The following is a 14129-nucleotide window of genomic DNA, read 5'->3' as shown; positions in this document are numbered from 1 at the left end:
GAAATTAATTCTCAAAAAACTGTTCTCATTAAATTTGGTCCTATCACCCAGGCAGCAAGCAGTCAAACAAAACCCCAGAGATAAAGCCAGAGGAGAGTTTGTACATCTTCTGTGATTACCAATTCATACAGTAAGTTGGCAGAGATCCTAGACTTATTCTGCACATCAGCAAACCAAGGTGTGGAGGTAAGTGAGAAACAACGGTTCTTGGGCTACAAGGTAGTCACGTGACTGCCCAGGCACCTCCCTGGTGACTCTGAGCATCACTCAGCCCATTCATTATGGAGAGGCAAATTTGCCACAGAAGACAATCATCTTGGAAGGGTTGTCCCTTATAAGAAACAGGAAAGGCTTGTTGGCTGTGAACTGGTATCGGATGGGGAGTCTTTTCACAGCAATGTTGGCCCCAGTGGCAGCAGCGGCCTCCGTGCCCTCTTCATTGACATCCACGTAGGATTTGTGAATGACTTTTGAAAGGTACAGCCCCTTGGCTGATGACATCCCAGAAAGATCAGCCTTGTCCTTGTTGAAAATGTCTGTCATTCCCAGGGACTTCAGCAAGGAATTGAGCTCATACTGGACGTCGAGCTTGAATCTGGGCAAATGTACTTCCACTTCTCTCTCCACCATGTTGGAAGGGCCTGTCCATTTCTCAAATGTCCGCACGTTCAGCTGCTTTGCTATCTGGGAAAAAGTAGATGAGCCTGCGTGAGCCAAATCCAGGCCTCTACAAGGAACATTGCTGGTTGCCATAATTCTCAATCTGAATGGGTCGGTTTTATCTCTGCCTTCAAAACATGCCCATACCTTGCCCAGTAGGCAAAAAAAAAAAGTCTTACATTTAATTTCACATTCCTTTCCCATTGTCATTGTCCACTTCTCCCCCCCTTCTCCTCCACAGTTTATCACTCAGCTTCTCAGTGCACTCCAGCCAGCTTTCAGCCTTGATTACCTGAGCATGTATGGTGCATCTTAACTTGTCTTTCTACTACCCCTGAAGCTACAGCGTGCCCATGTCCTGGACAAATTCCACGATAGCTTCGCATGCCTCATATCTGCCACATTTCACCACACACTCCCTTCAGAGCTGGGTCCTCCTGTGGCTCCCAGGGTGCTGGGGTCACCAGTCCACTCTGCCAACTCTGACCTCGGGTGTCCTTTTCCTTTGGTGCCTCTGCTGTGCCTCTCCTGCAGCTGAACACAGACACCCTTCCTACCTCTGCCCAGCATTTCCAGATCAGCCTGAATCACACTGACTTCTTTCCAGTAAGCTCCTCATTTTTCCTCAACTCTTCTGAACGTTTGTCCTTGGGCACTGGAACCTCTGTAAGCAGCCCTCCCCAGAGCTTCAAGCTACAGTGCTTTTTCACAACCACCATGTAAAAGATGTTTGCCAGTATCTCCCTACTGTGGCACTGGAAATCTGACAGAAAAACAGTTCTTCTTTTGCCTTAATCCAAGTTAGCCTGTCTCATTACACAAGCACTCTTCAAGTATTTGTTGGTGCTCTTCGTTCCCTTTCCTCTGTCCATCTTCCGTTCATTTAGTAAAGCTTGCTTTGAGAGTATCCTTCTGGGAACGCTTCACTTAGCCGCTCATTCCAACTGGAGCCATCCAGCCCCAGGACTTTCCACAGGAGCTAAACTGCTGCCAAACTGCCGCCAAACTGCCATATGAAGGGAGCTTCAAAATACCCATGGACATAAATGTTGTGATAAAACCACATATGAGTTTTGAAAATTTTTGCAGCAGAATAAACTCTTTAATTCCATTGCCCATGAAGTTTTTGAAGTATCCTCATGTGTATCCAAGTATCTTTTACTGCAGCTGACTGCAGACACCAGGGTCCCACTTGCCTCTGAACTGGCCACACCTGTTCTCATGGCCCTAACCTGCATCACTTACCATAGTCCCAGTTCGTGTTTTTTTAACTGTTTATTCCCAGACCCAGCCTTTCCAGGAAGCTCCTCATGTCCCCAGGTCACACATCTGTGACACTGCTTTTAATCTCATGACGACAGTATTCTAATTTGGGACCCCTCCACCTGAGGCCACCCATCAGAGTGTGTGTGTGTGTGTGTGTGTGTGTGTGTGTGTGTGTGTGTGTGTGTGTGTGTGTGTGTGTGTTAGAGAGAAAGCGAGCACTTCTGTAGCCTCTCAGATACTCAGGCCTCCTAAGCAGCTCTGTCTTCTAACAGAGCATTGGGAAGTCCCACTGGGTGATGTAGGGATGCTTACTCCCAAGCTTGCCTTCCCTGTGCTAGGCAGTTTGGGAGAAGGAGTTTGACCCAAACACCCTATCTCACCTTGGTATCTTCTTAATGGTTGCGTTCACTTATCCCCACTCCCCACTCCCAGATACACACACGACACCAGGAAGTTAAAAATTGTTAGCCCATGACTATATGTCACAAGTGGAGCAGAAAAACTGCCCGTGAGAACGAGTTGTCTCTGTGGACTAGGCGCTCAACCAGCAATAAAATCTCATGGTTATGGCAGGTGTCACCAAGCATCAAAGGACCAGGATGTGTGTGGATTTCTGCAAGAGGGTGCTTCTGCCACTGTGTGCCTCCCTTTATGTAAAAATAACTTCTCTAAGTCCAGTGTCCTAAAGCAGAGGGACTTTGGGGTGGACGTGCATGCACAAGCCCTCCCAGCAAGCAGCACTCCTGTCACTGTACCTGTTCAAGCTTAGTTGTGCCTGTTGGAAGCAGAACAAGCATGCTGAGTCTGTTGTTGACATAGGGCAGCTCAAGAACTTGCATCTGAGGCCTCTCGATGACGGCCAGTTTAAACATCCCTGTCTGGTACATCATTTCCACGAGTACACTTTTACCCTAAAAAAATTGTATAAGATTATCATTAGGCCATGCAGTTACATAGTTACACAGGTAGGCATATATGGAGCACCCGACACCCTTGTATAACATGAACATTTACATTAGCACTCCAAGCACACGGGTAACTCCTTTTACCACTTCCCTACTATCGTTTTCTAATTTGAAAATGACAAGAGTTTAAGTTGTTCTAGTAATATAGAGAAAGCCTTGAATCACTTTTCTTGCTAAAATTATACAGATAAAGAAATCTACAGGGGGTGATTTTCTTTTAAAACCTCAAAGACTTCCTGGAAGAAAACCAGTAGATGATATTATTGTACTGCTTGAGAAAATGATACATAAGGAAAAGGCAGACATACAGAACACCTGGAAATAATACATTTCTTTCCTGCCAGGGCATCTGGGAATGCTTACTCATATTTCCTGTGGAAAAATAAAAATACGAAGCCATCTATGGAAACCAAGACCACCTTTACAAAGTCCTTCTGAAAATGAGCTACTCACCTCAGCTAGCTGAAAGGGCGCCCTCACCGTCTCCCTTGCCTGGAATTTGCTGAGCCATTGTCCTTTGAAGTAGACGGCATTCACCAGAACCAGCACAGAGGAAGGGTCAATCGCGCCCTCTCCAAAGAGGTTGGTGACTTTCCCTTGAATGAAATTTTTGTTTAAATATATTTGGATTTGTACTTGACGCTAGTTGAGTAGTCACAGAAATTTATAACCACTATTTTATAAAGCAAAGCTTAAGTTTGGAGGCCAAAAACCTTTCATTTCACAGTAGCAGTCTTCTTTGTCAAATGAAGGTTTAGTATTGAAGCTTTGCTATTTCGAATCACAAGGCGCCATCTGGGAACTAATCAGTAAGTTAGTGATGATCAGTTTGACCTACATACTGCCTCCTATTTTAACTTCTTGTGATTATTTCTTGTGCATTATCCTTAATAATTGCAAGTGTCATACAATCAACACCTTACAATTATGCAAATTTATTAAGTTTATTATGTTTATAAAATGTTTTAAATGTATTACTTTTTTTAAAAAAAAAAGTTCTCTCATTCAAACATGAAGATTATGAAATGGAATTAAAAGATAAGTTTATTTTGATAATGAACATTTTCCATAAAGTTTTCAAAGATCCCCTGCATTCTAATCAAACGGGAACACCCAGTCCTCTTGGTGTGTTGTAGTGCATTGTAATTCATGAAGCCTTTAAGGAATATAATCAGGCATGTGGTTATTTGCAACATCAGACTACAAGCTTGATGAAGACTAATTTTCATTTAACATCTTGGCTTAACAGAATCACTAACTTCTGACGTAAATATCTAAACTGAAGTGTTACATACATGCTTTTTAGCGCATACAGAAATATAAAATTGGATGATAAAATAATCAACATTCTAAGCAAACATTCTAGTTCATACTCATCAGAACGCAGTAATACGTTTCCAATCATGATTTCAGAAACACTTTGGCAGGTCGTTTCTGTGTTTCAGGCATTCCTCTGGGCGCTACAGAACTACGACTAAACGACACTAACCTGAAGAAAATCCCTACATCATGAAATTGGCATCTTAGCTGTGGGCTTTTCCAGGAAATGCTACATTAAACTTCACACTCTTGCTCAAGGCAGAGTTCGCCAGTAGCCACTGTCAGCGGGTCCATGTTTGGCACATGGCATAATACACAATGAGATACTGTTTAGTGATCACAAAGAATGAAATCCAGACATTTGCAGCAAAAGGGATTGATCTAGAAAGCATCAATTCAAGTGAGAAAACCCAGACACTTAAAGAGAGATACCACATTTACTACCCTCTATCTAAAACATACATAAAACACCTCAGTCTGAACACAGACAAGCTGTTACCACACACTGGGGTTGAGATTGTGTGGTAGTGTGCATAGAAGGAATTCAAAGAATAGCTACCAAGTCATAGTTAGAACAAAGGAGTAAGTTCCTACTGTCGCACAGCAGTAGTGCAGAGATGCCATGAACAAACAGAAGGGAGGCGCTCCAAGCCCCAAGCATGAAGTAAGGTCAAATGACTGTTGACTGCACTGACCTGATCAATGTACATGACAGGCACATATTGAAATGTCGCACTGTAGCCCAAACATACATGACTTTAACACAGGTTGTTATTAGTGATGTTTTTAAAAACACCTTTTGCACATGTATTTTACTTAGCGTAAGTGTGCTGATAACTGGACCTGAAACTATGAAAGTCATAATCATTTCCTAATCCGCCTCCTTCCTGTCTGCAGCAGCCAGGGCTGGGCTGAAACCAGAAGTCCAAAACACTTGGGTCATCTTCTGATGCTTTTCCCAGCCTGAATGGGAACCTGTGTCTCTATGGGATACTGGCATCCCAGGCAGTGGTGCTACCTGTATACCACAGCACTAGTCCCAGCATTTCCTCACTCAAATTGAATTAAATAATGGTCACCTATGACTAAGCTTGAATAACATCTGTCAGCCCATTAATCAAGAAGTTACTGTTGAGACTTCCTCATTAAACAATTTAATGGAATACAAGAAAAATATGATTATTATACCCACAAAAGCATACATTTTTCATACTGACAAACTCTACATAGATATAATTAATCCTGATTTTGTATTTGGATGCCATTCCATTCTGTCTTATTATTTGATCAGCCCAGTTCTCTCCTGTATATGAGAATATGCTTGCCTGAGTCCTGAGACTTCAGCAACCAATGCTCCTTGTGGCTTAACCTCACAAAGGAGTATTGCAACAGGAGGATTTGACTATATGCCTCTAGTAGGATCCATCCTAAGAAGCAAATGACTCAGCAGAAATATCTTAAGCAATAATCTTTCATTGTTTTGCTAGTGGTGTTATTTTAAGGCTATATTATGGGGATGAATATAATTGTACAAAAATATTGGTGACATTAGAAAATGGTGACTTGAACACAAGATAAAAGAGAAACAGGCGTAAAGCAGCATCTAATAAAAATTGCAGCACTTACATTTAAATAGGAAATATCAGTAAGAGATTATGCTTTAATTTAAAATATGTGTGGGGGTGGTAGTCACTGTAGTACAGGTTGAGCCACTGCCTGCAACACTTACACCCATTTCAAAGTGCTATTTCAAGTTTGTGGTACTCTGCTTTCAGTCTGCTTCCTGCAATGCACCTGGGAAAGCATCACTTGTGACCCAAGTGCTTGGGTCCCTCTCACCCAGGCTGAGCTCCTGGCTCCTGCCTTTGGCCTGGCCCCATCCAGGAGTAAATCGATGGTTGGAAGATTTCTCTCTCTCTCTCTCTCCCCGCCCCCAAATCAATAAATGCATCTTATAAAATAAATGTATTTTTTAGCTATGCCCACTAAGAAAGTTTAGGAGATTCAGCCAAACTAAGTAATTGGACATTCTGTATGATATCTATCAATAATATTTTTCACTTTTCTATTTTGAAATATATTCAACTAAACAAAAAATTGTGATTGTAGATTGAAATCTGAATAATGATGTTCATCCAAATCTATAAATTCAATGTAATTCAAATAAAAATCTGAACCAATACACTTTATGGAAACTTGCAACTTAACTTTATAATATTTATGGAAATGTAATGATTGCAATTAGCTTAAGAAACCCTAGAAGAGGAAGGTCAATGTCAAGTGTCAAAGGACTTACACTCCAAAAGGATTATCACACTCAGCAGGGATGACTTATGGAGACTAAAAACAACAAGCTATTCTTGATTTTGTCATCAAACAGCTGAAGGGAACACAATGAGGAACACACTCGCACATAGTTGTTTAACTGAGGATCAAGTGTGTGTTGCAGGGAGTAGTGAAAGGATTTCTTACGTAAATAGTGCTTTGTCCGTGAGATGCCCAGATTGAAGGAAACAACTTTTGAAATGATTGTTAATTGCAGTACAACAGTAAAACTTTACAACACAATGTATGAAAATATTCTCAAGAAGTATAAATAAGCAAAGATTTTGTTAAAAGTTCATAAGGGCATCAAAAGGAAAAGGCTAAGAAATTTTACTCTCCTGAAATCAGGAAGTTGGACCACTAAGAGAAGAGAAAGGCAAAATACAAAATGGTGTGTATTTGAGAAGTACCAAGAATTCCTAAAAATTTCTAAGAAAAACAGACAAATCATCCTTACGGAAGAGCAAGAGACTTAGACAAGCACCTTGCAAAGGAGGATATAAAGATCATGACAAAGTGCTCGAACATTCATAAGTAAAGGAAATGTAAATTAAATGAAAAACTGAAGCAGTTAAAGTCCATGAGACTGATATTGTCACCTACTGGAAAACAGAGAAAAAGTAAAATTTCAATCTGTAGCTTAGGCAAATGAAGGCTGCTATAATTTAAGAAAAAAAATGGCACCTAGTAAAATTGAATGAATGCATATCTTCTCTTCCCTTTATTCCTCATCATTTTTATTTTTTAATTTATTTTTTCATGATATAGTTCCTTAGGCTCAAGGATTTCTCCTTCCACCCGCCTCTGCCCACTGTGTCCCCCTATATTGTAACAATACTTTAGTCCCTCAACGACAATCACAAGTCCATCATCCTGCTATTTAAGTGTGAATATGTATCTTATGAACACAATTCCATCATGAAGTAATACATCCATCAAAATTGCATACATTTGTGTGTCGTAGATTTATATTGAAATGCTCATGGGAGCCCTGTTTGTAGTAGAGATGAGTTGAAAAAAAAGTGTTCATCAACAGTAGAGTGAGTAACTATATTAGGGCTATTCAAAGAACAAAATAAACAATAAAAATGAGAAAAACGTATAATCTACAGGGATAAATCTCATAAACAAATTATTTACTTGACATGTATTTTATGATTTCAATTACATAATATTTAAAAATAGAGTTAATAGAGTTGCTATGTAGTACTGGAGGTAGGATGGCATTTAGCACAGCAATGCCCTATTCCATCTCAGAATAAGTAAGTTCAAGTCCTAAGACTGTTCCCAATTTCAGCTTTGTAGGAAAGTGCAACTTAGAGGGAAGTTGTGATAGCTCATTAACTTGAATCCTTGCCATATGGACACATACCCAGCCCTTCTGCCCAGCCCAGACCCAGCTGACTCATGCATTGAACGAATGAACCAGCCAGTGAAGCCATAGAGGATTCTTTCCTCTCTCTCTCTCTCTCTTTCTCTCTCCTTTTCACATGACTAAAAATAAAAACCTAAGTAGAATAAAAAGAAATAGGTATTTTTCTTAAATTGTAGACAGTGCACTTAAGTTTAATCAAATTTAGTCACAAACCAACACTTACCTAAGATGGAAATGCCGGTCATCCTCATTTTCTAAGTCATTTGGCATAGACCATTCAGGAAAATGACTGAAAGCTATTCCAAACTGTGACCCTACTTCTTTCCTTTTTGCTCTGCCTTTGTCAAGTTCTCAGCTTCAAGCAGGTTCCTCGTGTTGACTCAGAGCTTTGATCAACGCATTACAGATAATGTGTGAGGATACTTACCATTAGTTCTGCTTTCAACCCAAGCATTAATCTTTTTCCTCGTTTCTTCTGTGGACTTTTCAAAGTCAACTGTTTGCAACCTAGTTTGGTACAATTTCTCAGAACAGGTTAAATATTTCTGTAAAGGAAAGGACAATTGAACAACAGAGAAGTGATGCAAGGAACACAAAGACCTATTATAGCTCAGCGTGTTCTAAGCACTAACCTGCAGCCAGGAGCAGCTGAGCATGCAAGAACGCACACCTGCCTAAGCTTATTTTTAATCAAACAGAAGTCAAAAAGAATACTTAGAGTTGCTTGCTTGTTATTTCTGTCATACCAATGGCCTCTTGCTTCTAAAACATTCTAAGCAACACAGAACAAAACCAAAAAACACCCTGAGATCGGTTAGCACATTTTCATTTCTCCCTACTTTTTCCTCTTCAAAGTACACAAACAATAGAGATTGTTCTCATGTTACAGACAGGAAAATATAGAACTAGAGTGATTAAGTGACTACTGGTCTGAAGTCTAGCAGAAAGTCTTCCCACAGCCACCATAAATAAAATAATAACTTTCTCTGACTTGTATAATTGATATTTGTTAAAAGTTATATTAAGATTCAATCTCTAACTCTGCCTTTCAAATTTTCAACAATGGGAATAAAGTGCAAACAAAAGTATCTTAAGGAATTTACCATTTTGTTTACCTATAACATAATATCAAGGTGAAAGTAGTAGATAAATTCAGTACAAGGAATCTAGACTTCTCCTTTAAAACTATTCCCAAGGGACCCAGCACAGTAGCCTAGTAGCTAAAATCCTTCCTTTGCAAGGGCTAGGATCCCATATGGCCACTGGTTCACATCCCAACAGCCCCACTTCCCATCCAGCTCCCTGCTTGTGGCCTGGGAGACCAATGGAGGACGGCGCAAAGCCTTGGGACCCTAAACCTGCATAGGAAACCGAAAGAAAGCTCTTGGCTTTGAATCAACTCAGCTCTAGCAGTTGCAGCCACTTGGGGAGAGAATAAGCAAATGGAAGCTCTTCCTCTCTGTCTCTCCTCCTCCCTGTGTATCTGCCTTTCCAATGAAAATAAATAAATCTTTAAATAAATAAACCTTTAGGAAAAATGCTCCTCTATAGCAATCTCTCTCTTCTCTATTAATTACCACCTATATTACCTTGATTCCTAGAACCGGAAGCTTTGCACATCTCACTGCCAAGACAGCAGCCAAATGCACCTGCTCAACCAAACTACCAGTGATTCCATCGCTGAGAACTAAGGAGCATGCCTCCACAGGCCGCCAGGACTGTGTTCTAAGACAAAAGCTTTCTGAGCACGGGAGTTGTGAAGGTGACTGCATGGGATTTGTCTTTCCATTTGCCTAACTTCTCTTTGTGCCTAAATCCAATGTGGGAGGAAACTGAGTTTGACTAGGAAGGAAAAGCAGGCCTCAGGATAATTCTGGTCCTGAGTTGGGTCCAGCTGTTCCTCGCACATCCGTTGGTGGATCCCTAAAGCCTACAAGATGGGACTTTTTCCCCAGGAGGAACCCTGAGATAGTAAGGTCTGGCCTGTGACACATGTTATAGTCATCACCACAATGCTAACAAGCAGCACCTCACTCAGGTACAGTCACTCTCACCATCATTCCAGATTGGCATTTATTGCCATTATGCCTGGGTCACTGTTCAGAGGTAAGTGGGTGGAGGGGACAGGGAGAGAGTAAAAGAGGGGGCTCCAACCTGAAAGAATATTCATTGCCAATCCCCCCACTTCAGGCACTCTGCATAAAACTCCCCCTACCTATATATCCCTAGGGCAGTAGAAGCACATACCTCTGAAAGGTGAATCTTGTCAGATCTAAGACACAGCATGGGCAATCAGGCCAGAGAAGGGCTCATCTTTCCTGACTCAGCTGGTATTCAAGGCCAAAAGCAATATGGCTGCCCAGCCTCCCACACCAGTCACAGCAGGATGTGGCCTCTAAAAGCATGGAGGTGGATTAGAAGGAGTTCCCATCCAGGTGTTGCCATTTAACTGAATCTGTACAGCTTTACCTTTTAGAACCAGATTCCTGTCCTGGAATTAATGACAATTTTGTACCCGTATCTTAACATTATGCAAAGATAGTATTAGATCATGCCAGTGACATAGAGGCATTGGAAAAACAGTAGAAGGATTGGCAAATACTAAGCACACATTAAAACTATGTAGTGTAATGTTGTTGCGACAGAAAATAGTGCTTGAGTTTTCAAGCTAGAAGATAGTATAATTTTTATCATGTTAATGACAGGAGAATGGGAGCAGACATTTTGGTCTAGCAATTTAAAAATTCTTCCATTCCATGTCCTAGCACCTGGATTTAATTCCTGCCTGAGGCACCTGACTCAAGTTATCTGCTAATGCAGACCCTGGAAGGAGGCATATTGATGGTTTAATTAATTGGGTTCCTGCCTGGAATGCAATCCTGACTTTGGCCCAGCCCAGCTGATGTGATGATGTGAGCATTCAGGTGGACATTCAGCAGATTCTCTCTCTCTCTCTCTCACTCTCTCTCTCTATTTGTCTCTATCTCTATCTCTTGCTCTCAAATACACTTGAAATCATGTTTACAGTGCTCAAGCGACAGGAGTGATCCTGAGTGAGAGCAGGCTTTCGGCCGCCTCACTCACTGTCCAGAGCGCTCCCCACCACCTCTTGGTGCTCTGCCATTACCAGCTCTGAGTAAGATCGGAGCAACGTGTTTAGTGCATTCTCCTCTGGTCCGTAAGAAATCGTTCGTGCCTGCTTTGTTCTGTTCTTCACCCCGACCTTGCTTGCTGGATGGCTTTAGGGATTTTTGTACAAATAGATTTTATGAGATATCTCACCACGTTAAATGCGAATTTTGGTACAATCATTTCACTGGAACTCTAAGCCAACTCAAATTCAACCTCTTTTTAACTTAAAAAAAAAAAACAAGGTTTACTTATTTTTATTGGAAAGTCAGATTTATAAAGAGAACGATCCTCCTCCCCAGTTGGCCACAATGGCTGGAGCTGAACTAATCCAAAGCCAGGAACCAGGAGCTTCTTCCAGGTCTCACACGCAGGTGCAAGGCCTAAGGCTCTGAGCCGTCCTGGACTGCTTTCCCAGATCACAAGCAGGGAGCTGGGCGGGAAGTGGGGCAGCCAGGACATGAACCTGCACCCATATGGGATTCCAGGGAATGCAAGGTGAGGACTTTAGCCACTAGGCTATCATGCCGGGCCCTCAAATTCAACCTCTTAAAAAGATAAACAGTGCATGACTTTTCTCACTCTTCATTGTCTTCAGTGTTATGAAATTCAGAGGGTGTTAAAGTTGTCACCCACCATCCTGGATTTACTTACCTGATGGAATGCCATTTTTTTTGTTCCATAGAGTCTGTTTGCAATACTGAGGATATAGTTAGAGTCTAGTTGGTTGATCTGCGAGATTAAAACTCCAAAGTCTGAATGAGTCCTCCCAGCTTGGCTGCACTGAAGACAGTAAACAAATAGCGAGGTATTGAATTGCTTGGTTTCTCGCCAGTGGAGAGTTAGCCATGAGAAAACAATACTAGAGAGCCTTAGAACAAAAGGCCAGTGGACAGGAGAGGTTGAAGAGTTTAAAGCACTTTTCTTCCCTAGGCGTCCTCCAGCATAATCTTGTAACTCTGTGACTTTGGTTGCCAAAGCGAGCAGAATTATAACTACTGCAGAGCTCTATACTCAGTTGTTAGCTAATTGAAAGGCAAGTCAAAGAGATTCTGGTGGGATGATACTCGGGACAATAATTTGAGTTTTGTTTCTCCCTTTTTCTAGTAGGAGCGTTTCTTTTCCTGTCACATGCTTCCCATTGTCTTGGTTTCTATATGGCTTTTTAATCAGACACCTCAGCCTTTGCGTGAACACACCTTGTACTCTGATCTGCCCCTCAGCAATAGCAATTCTGCTGTTGCAGCTTTGACGCTTTGAAAGACAATAATACACGATCATGGGGGTGGGGGAGCGTTGCCTAAATTCTCTAAACAATTGTGACCAACCTGGTCTTTGATATTCTAAGATAAGTTAGGTGAAGCAAGTGGTCCCTGTGTCTATATGGATTTATGTATCTTCTGAGCCATCACTTAAGCACTCTGTTTTCATGTAGGAGTTCTGTCAACTTTGATGTCAAAAAGTATTCTCTTACTTGAGAGAACTAAGGACTAAATTCCCAGAGTTTACCAATTGGGCAACATCAGACCCCGTGTATAGTTACATGGAAATGAATAGGGTGCATTTCAGTCACTCCAAGACAAACAAAAAGATCCAGCACTGCAAAGATGAGGCTGAAAAAGTCCAGAAATGGTCCAGAAAGCTCTCAGTAAGCACGACAATAAATCAGATAACAGAATCTGGAAATTGTTGGGTTTTTTAGCTTTCGTTATTCTCATTGTCAAGCTCTCTAGGCTGCAGTGATTATCAGGAAGATTAGAGGAGGAGACAGGGGAAGATGTGACCAGTTCCCACTGGGCCGAAGAGGTTCTGCAGCTGAGCTCCTCGTGACTTCAAGGTGCTGTGACTGAAGGGGCATTTGGCAGCTCAGTAATGTTACCTTACCTCAAGTGAGTCTGTAAATTCTGATTTTGATGCTTCTGCAATGTGATTAAAGTGAAGCACCTGGAAAAGAAGATTAGGGGGGGGGGCAGAGAAGAGTCAAGCAACATCGAAGTTAATACAGTCTGCAAAGCTTAATTATAAATATTATTTGTCCATTTCACAGGAATATTAGTAACAAACTCACATTTGACATTGTTAGGACGCAAGTCCTGAATCAGGTCATAACCATATCCGATTTACTTTCCCAACAATGCTGTGAGTGTCCACATTTTCTGTTGGAGAAACTGAGTTCAAGACAGACACAACAGCTTGACCCACACATTGTCTTTCAGGCTCCAGCTACTAAGCTCCCAGGCTCCAGCACTGGGCCTTCTGCACTGTTGCTACTCCATGTAGACTGAATCTAAGTTTTCTCACCTGCATTTGGGGGTTAACATTCCCCACTCCCACACAGCACTGTCATGAAAAAGATGCAATGACATGTGTCTTTCAGGACATAACACTTCTAAGGTGCTAGTAAGTTTTATTGTAAGATTAAACATCCAGAGTTTAAGAATGATAGCATGCCGATGTTCTCTGCCACACATAAGTCACTCAAGAAGGAAATTCTACAACCAGAAACATTTATTTGTGGTACCACTAGTAACTGTATTATTTTCATTCCATTATATTACATTATTAAGCCATATTCTATTTGGAGGAAAATAGTTTTTTCCAAATGCAGTCTCTTTTTTTTTTTTCCATTTTAGAAGTTGGTGGATTTTCTTGATATAAAAGTAGAAATACCTTGGCTGACGCAAAGCGGGCTCGTGGAAGGGCTCTCTGATAGGTACCATACCTTTTTGATTTGCTCTGCGCTGTTTCCCCCGGCACCGAGAAGGATCATATGCAGAGCATACAGTAGACTCAGTGGGGAAAAGAAGACGTTATCTCCTGCACTGTTGCTATTCAATTCCTTGAGCACATCCAGGCAAAACTCAACACCTGCTGTGCTGAGGGAATCCATCTTTATGTTAAACCCTGCTTGAGTACAAAAAAGGAGGAAATGTCAGAGCATTCCTTGAAAGAACAGGTAATGTCCACATCCAGTTTCTATATTTTCACAACTGTAATTGTCTGAATAAGACACTTCATGAAAAATTGCGAATGTGCCCTTATCGCATTTTCTAAGGAATTAGTAAATCCTAGAAAGGGGAATTCATGAT

General features: G+C 41.3%; 1 protein-coding gene across 2 annotated transcripts; it reads right to left on the bottom strand.

The window, feature by feature from the left end:
* Nucleotides 1-279: 279 nt before the first annotated feature.
* SERPINB11 (serpin family B member 11) lies at nt 280-13930 on the bottom strand. 2 transcript variants are annotated; one of them, XM_040984758.1, is made up of 7 exons: nt 13763-13930; nt 12925-12984; nt 11695-11823; nt 8339-8456; nt 3345-3487; nt 2682-2837; nt 280-684 (listed from the first exon to the last, which is right to left on the bottom strand). In XM_040984758.1, exons 1-7 carry the CDS (start codon nt 13928-13930, stop codon nt 280-282), a joined length of 1179 nt encoding a protein of 392 aa, XP_040840692.1. The 2 variants fall into 2 exon arrangements, with proteins under 2 accessions (XP_040840692.1, XP_040840693.1); XM_040984759.1 differs by lacking the exons at nt 3345-3487; nt 8339-8456.
* Between the last annotated feature and the right edge of the window lie 199 nt (nt 13931-14129).

This window comes from Ochotona curzoniae, unplaced genomic scaffold (genome assembly GCF_017591425.1).
Source record: "Ochotona curzoniae isolate NIBS_2020 unplaced genomic scaffold, NIBS_Ocur_1.0 contig_43, whole genome shotgun sequence".
Taxonomy (NCBI): Eukaryota; Metazoa; Chordata; class Mammalia; order Lagomorpha; family Ochotonidae; genus Ochotona; species Ochotona curzoniae.
This window is presented reverse-complemented; position numbering and strand designations above follow the sequence as displayed.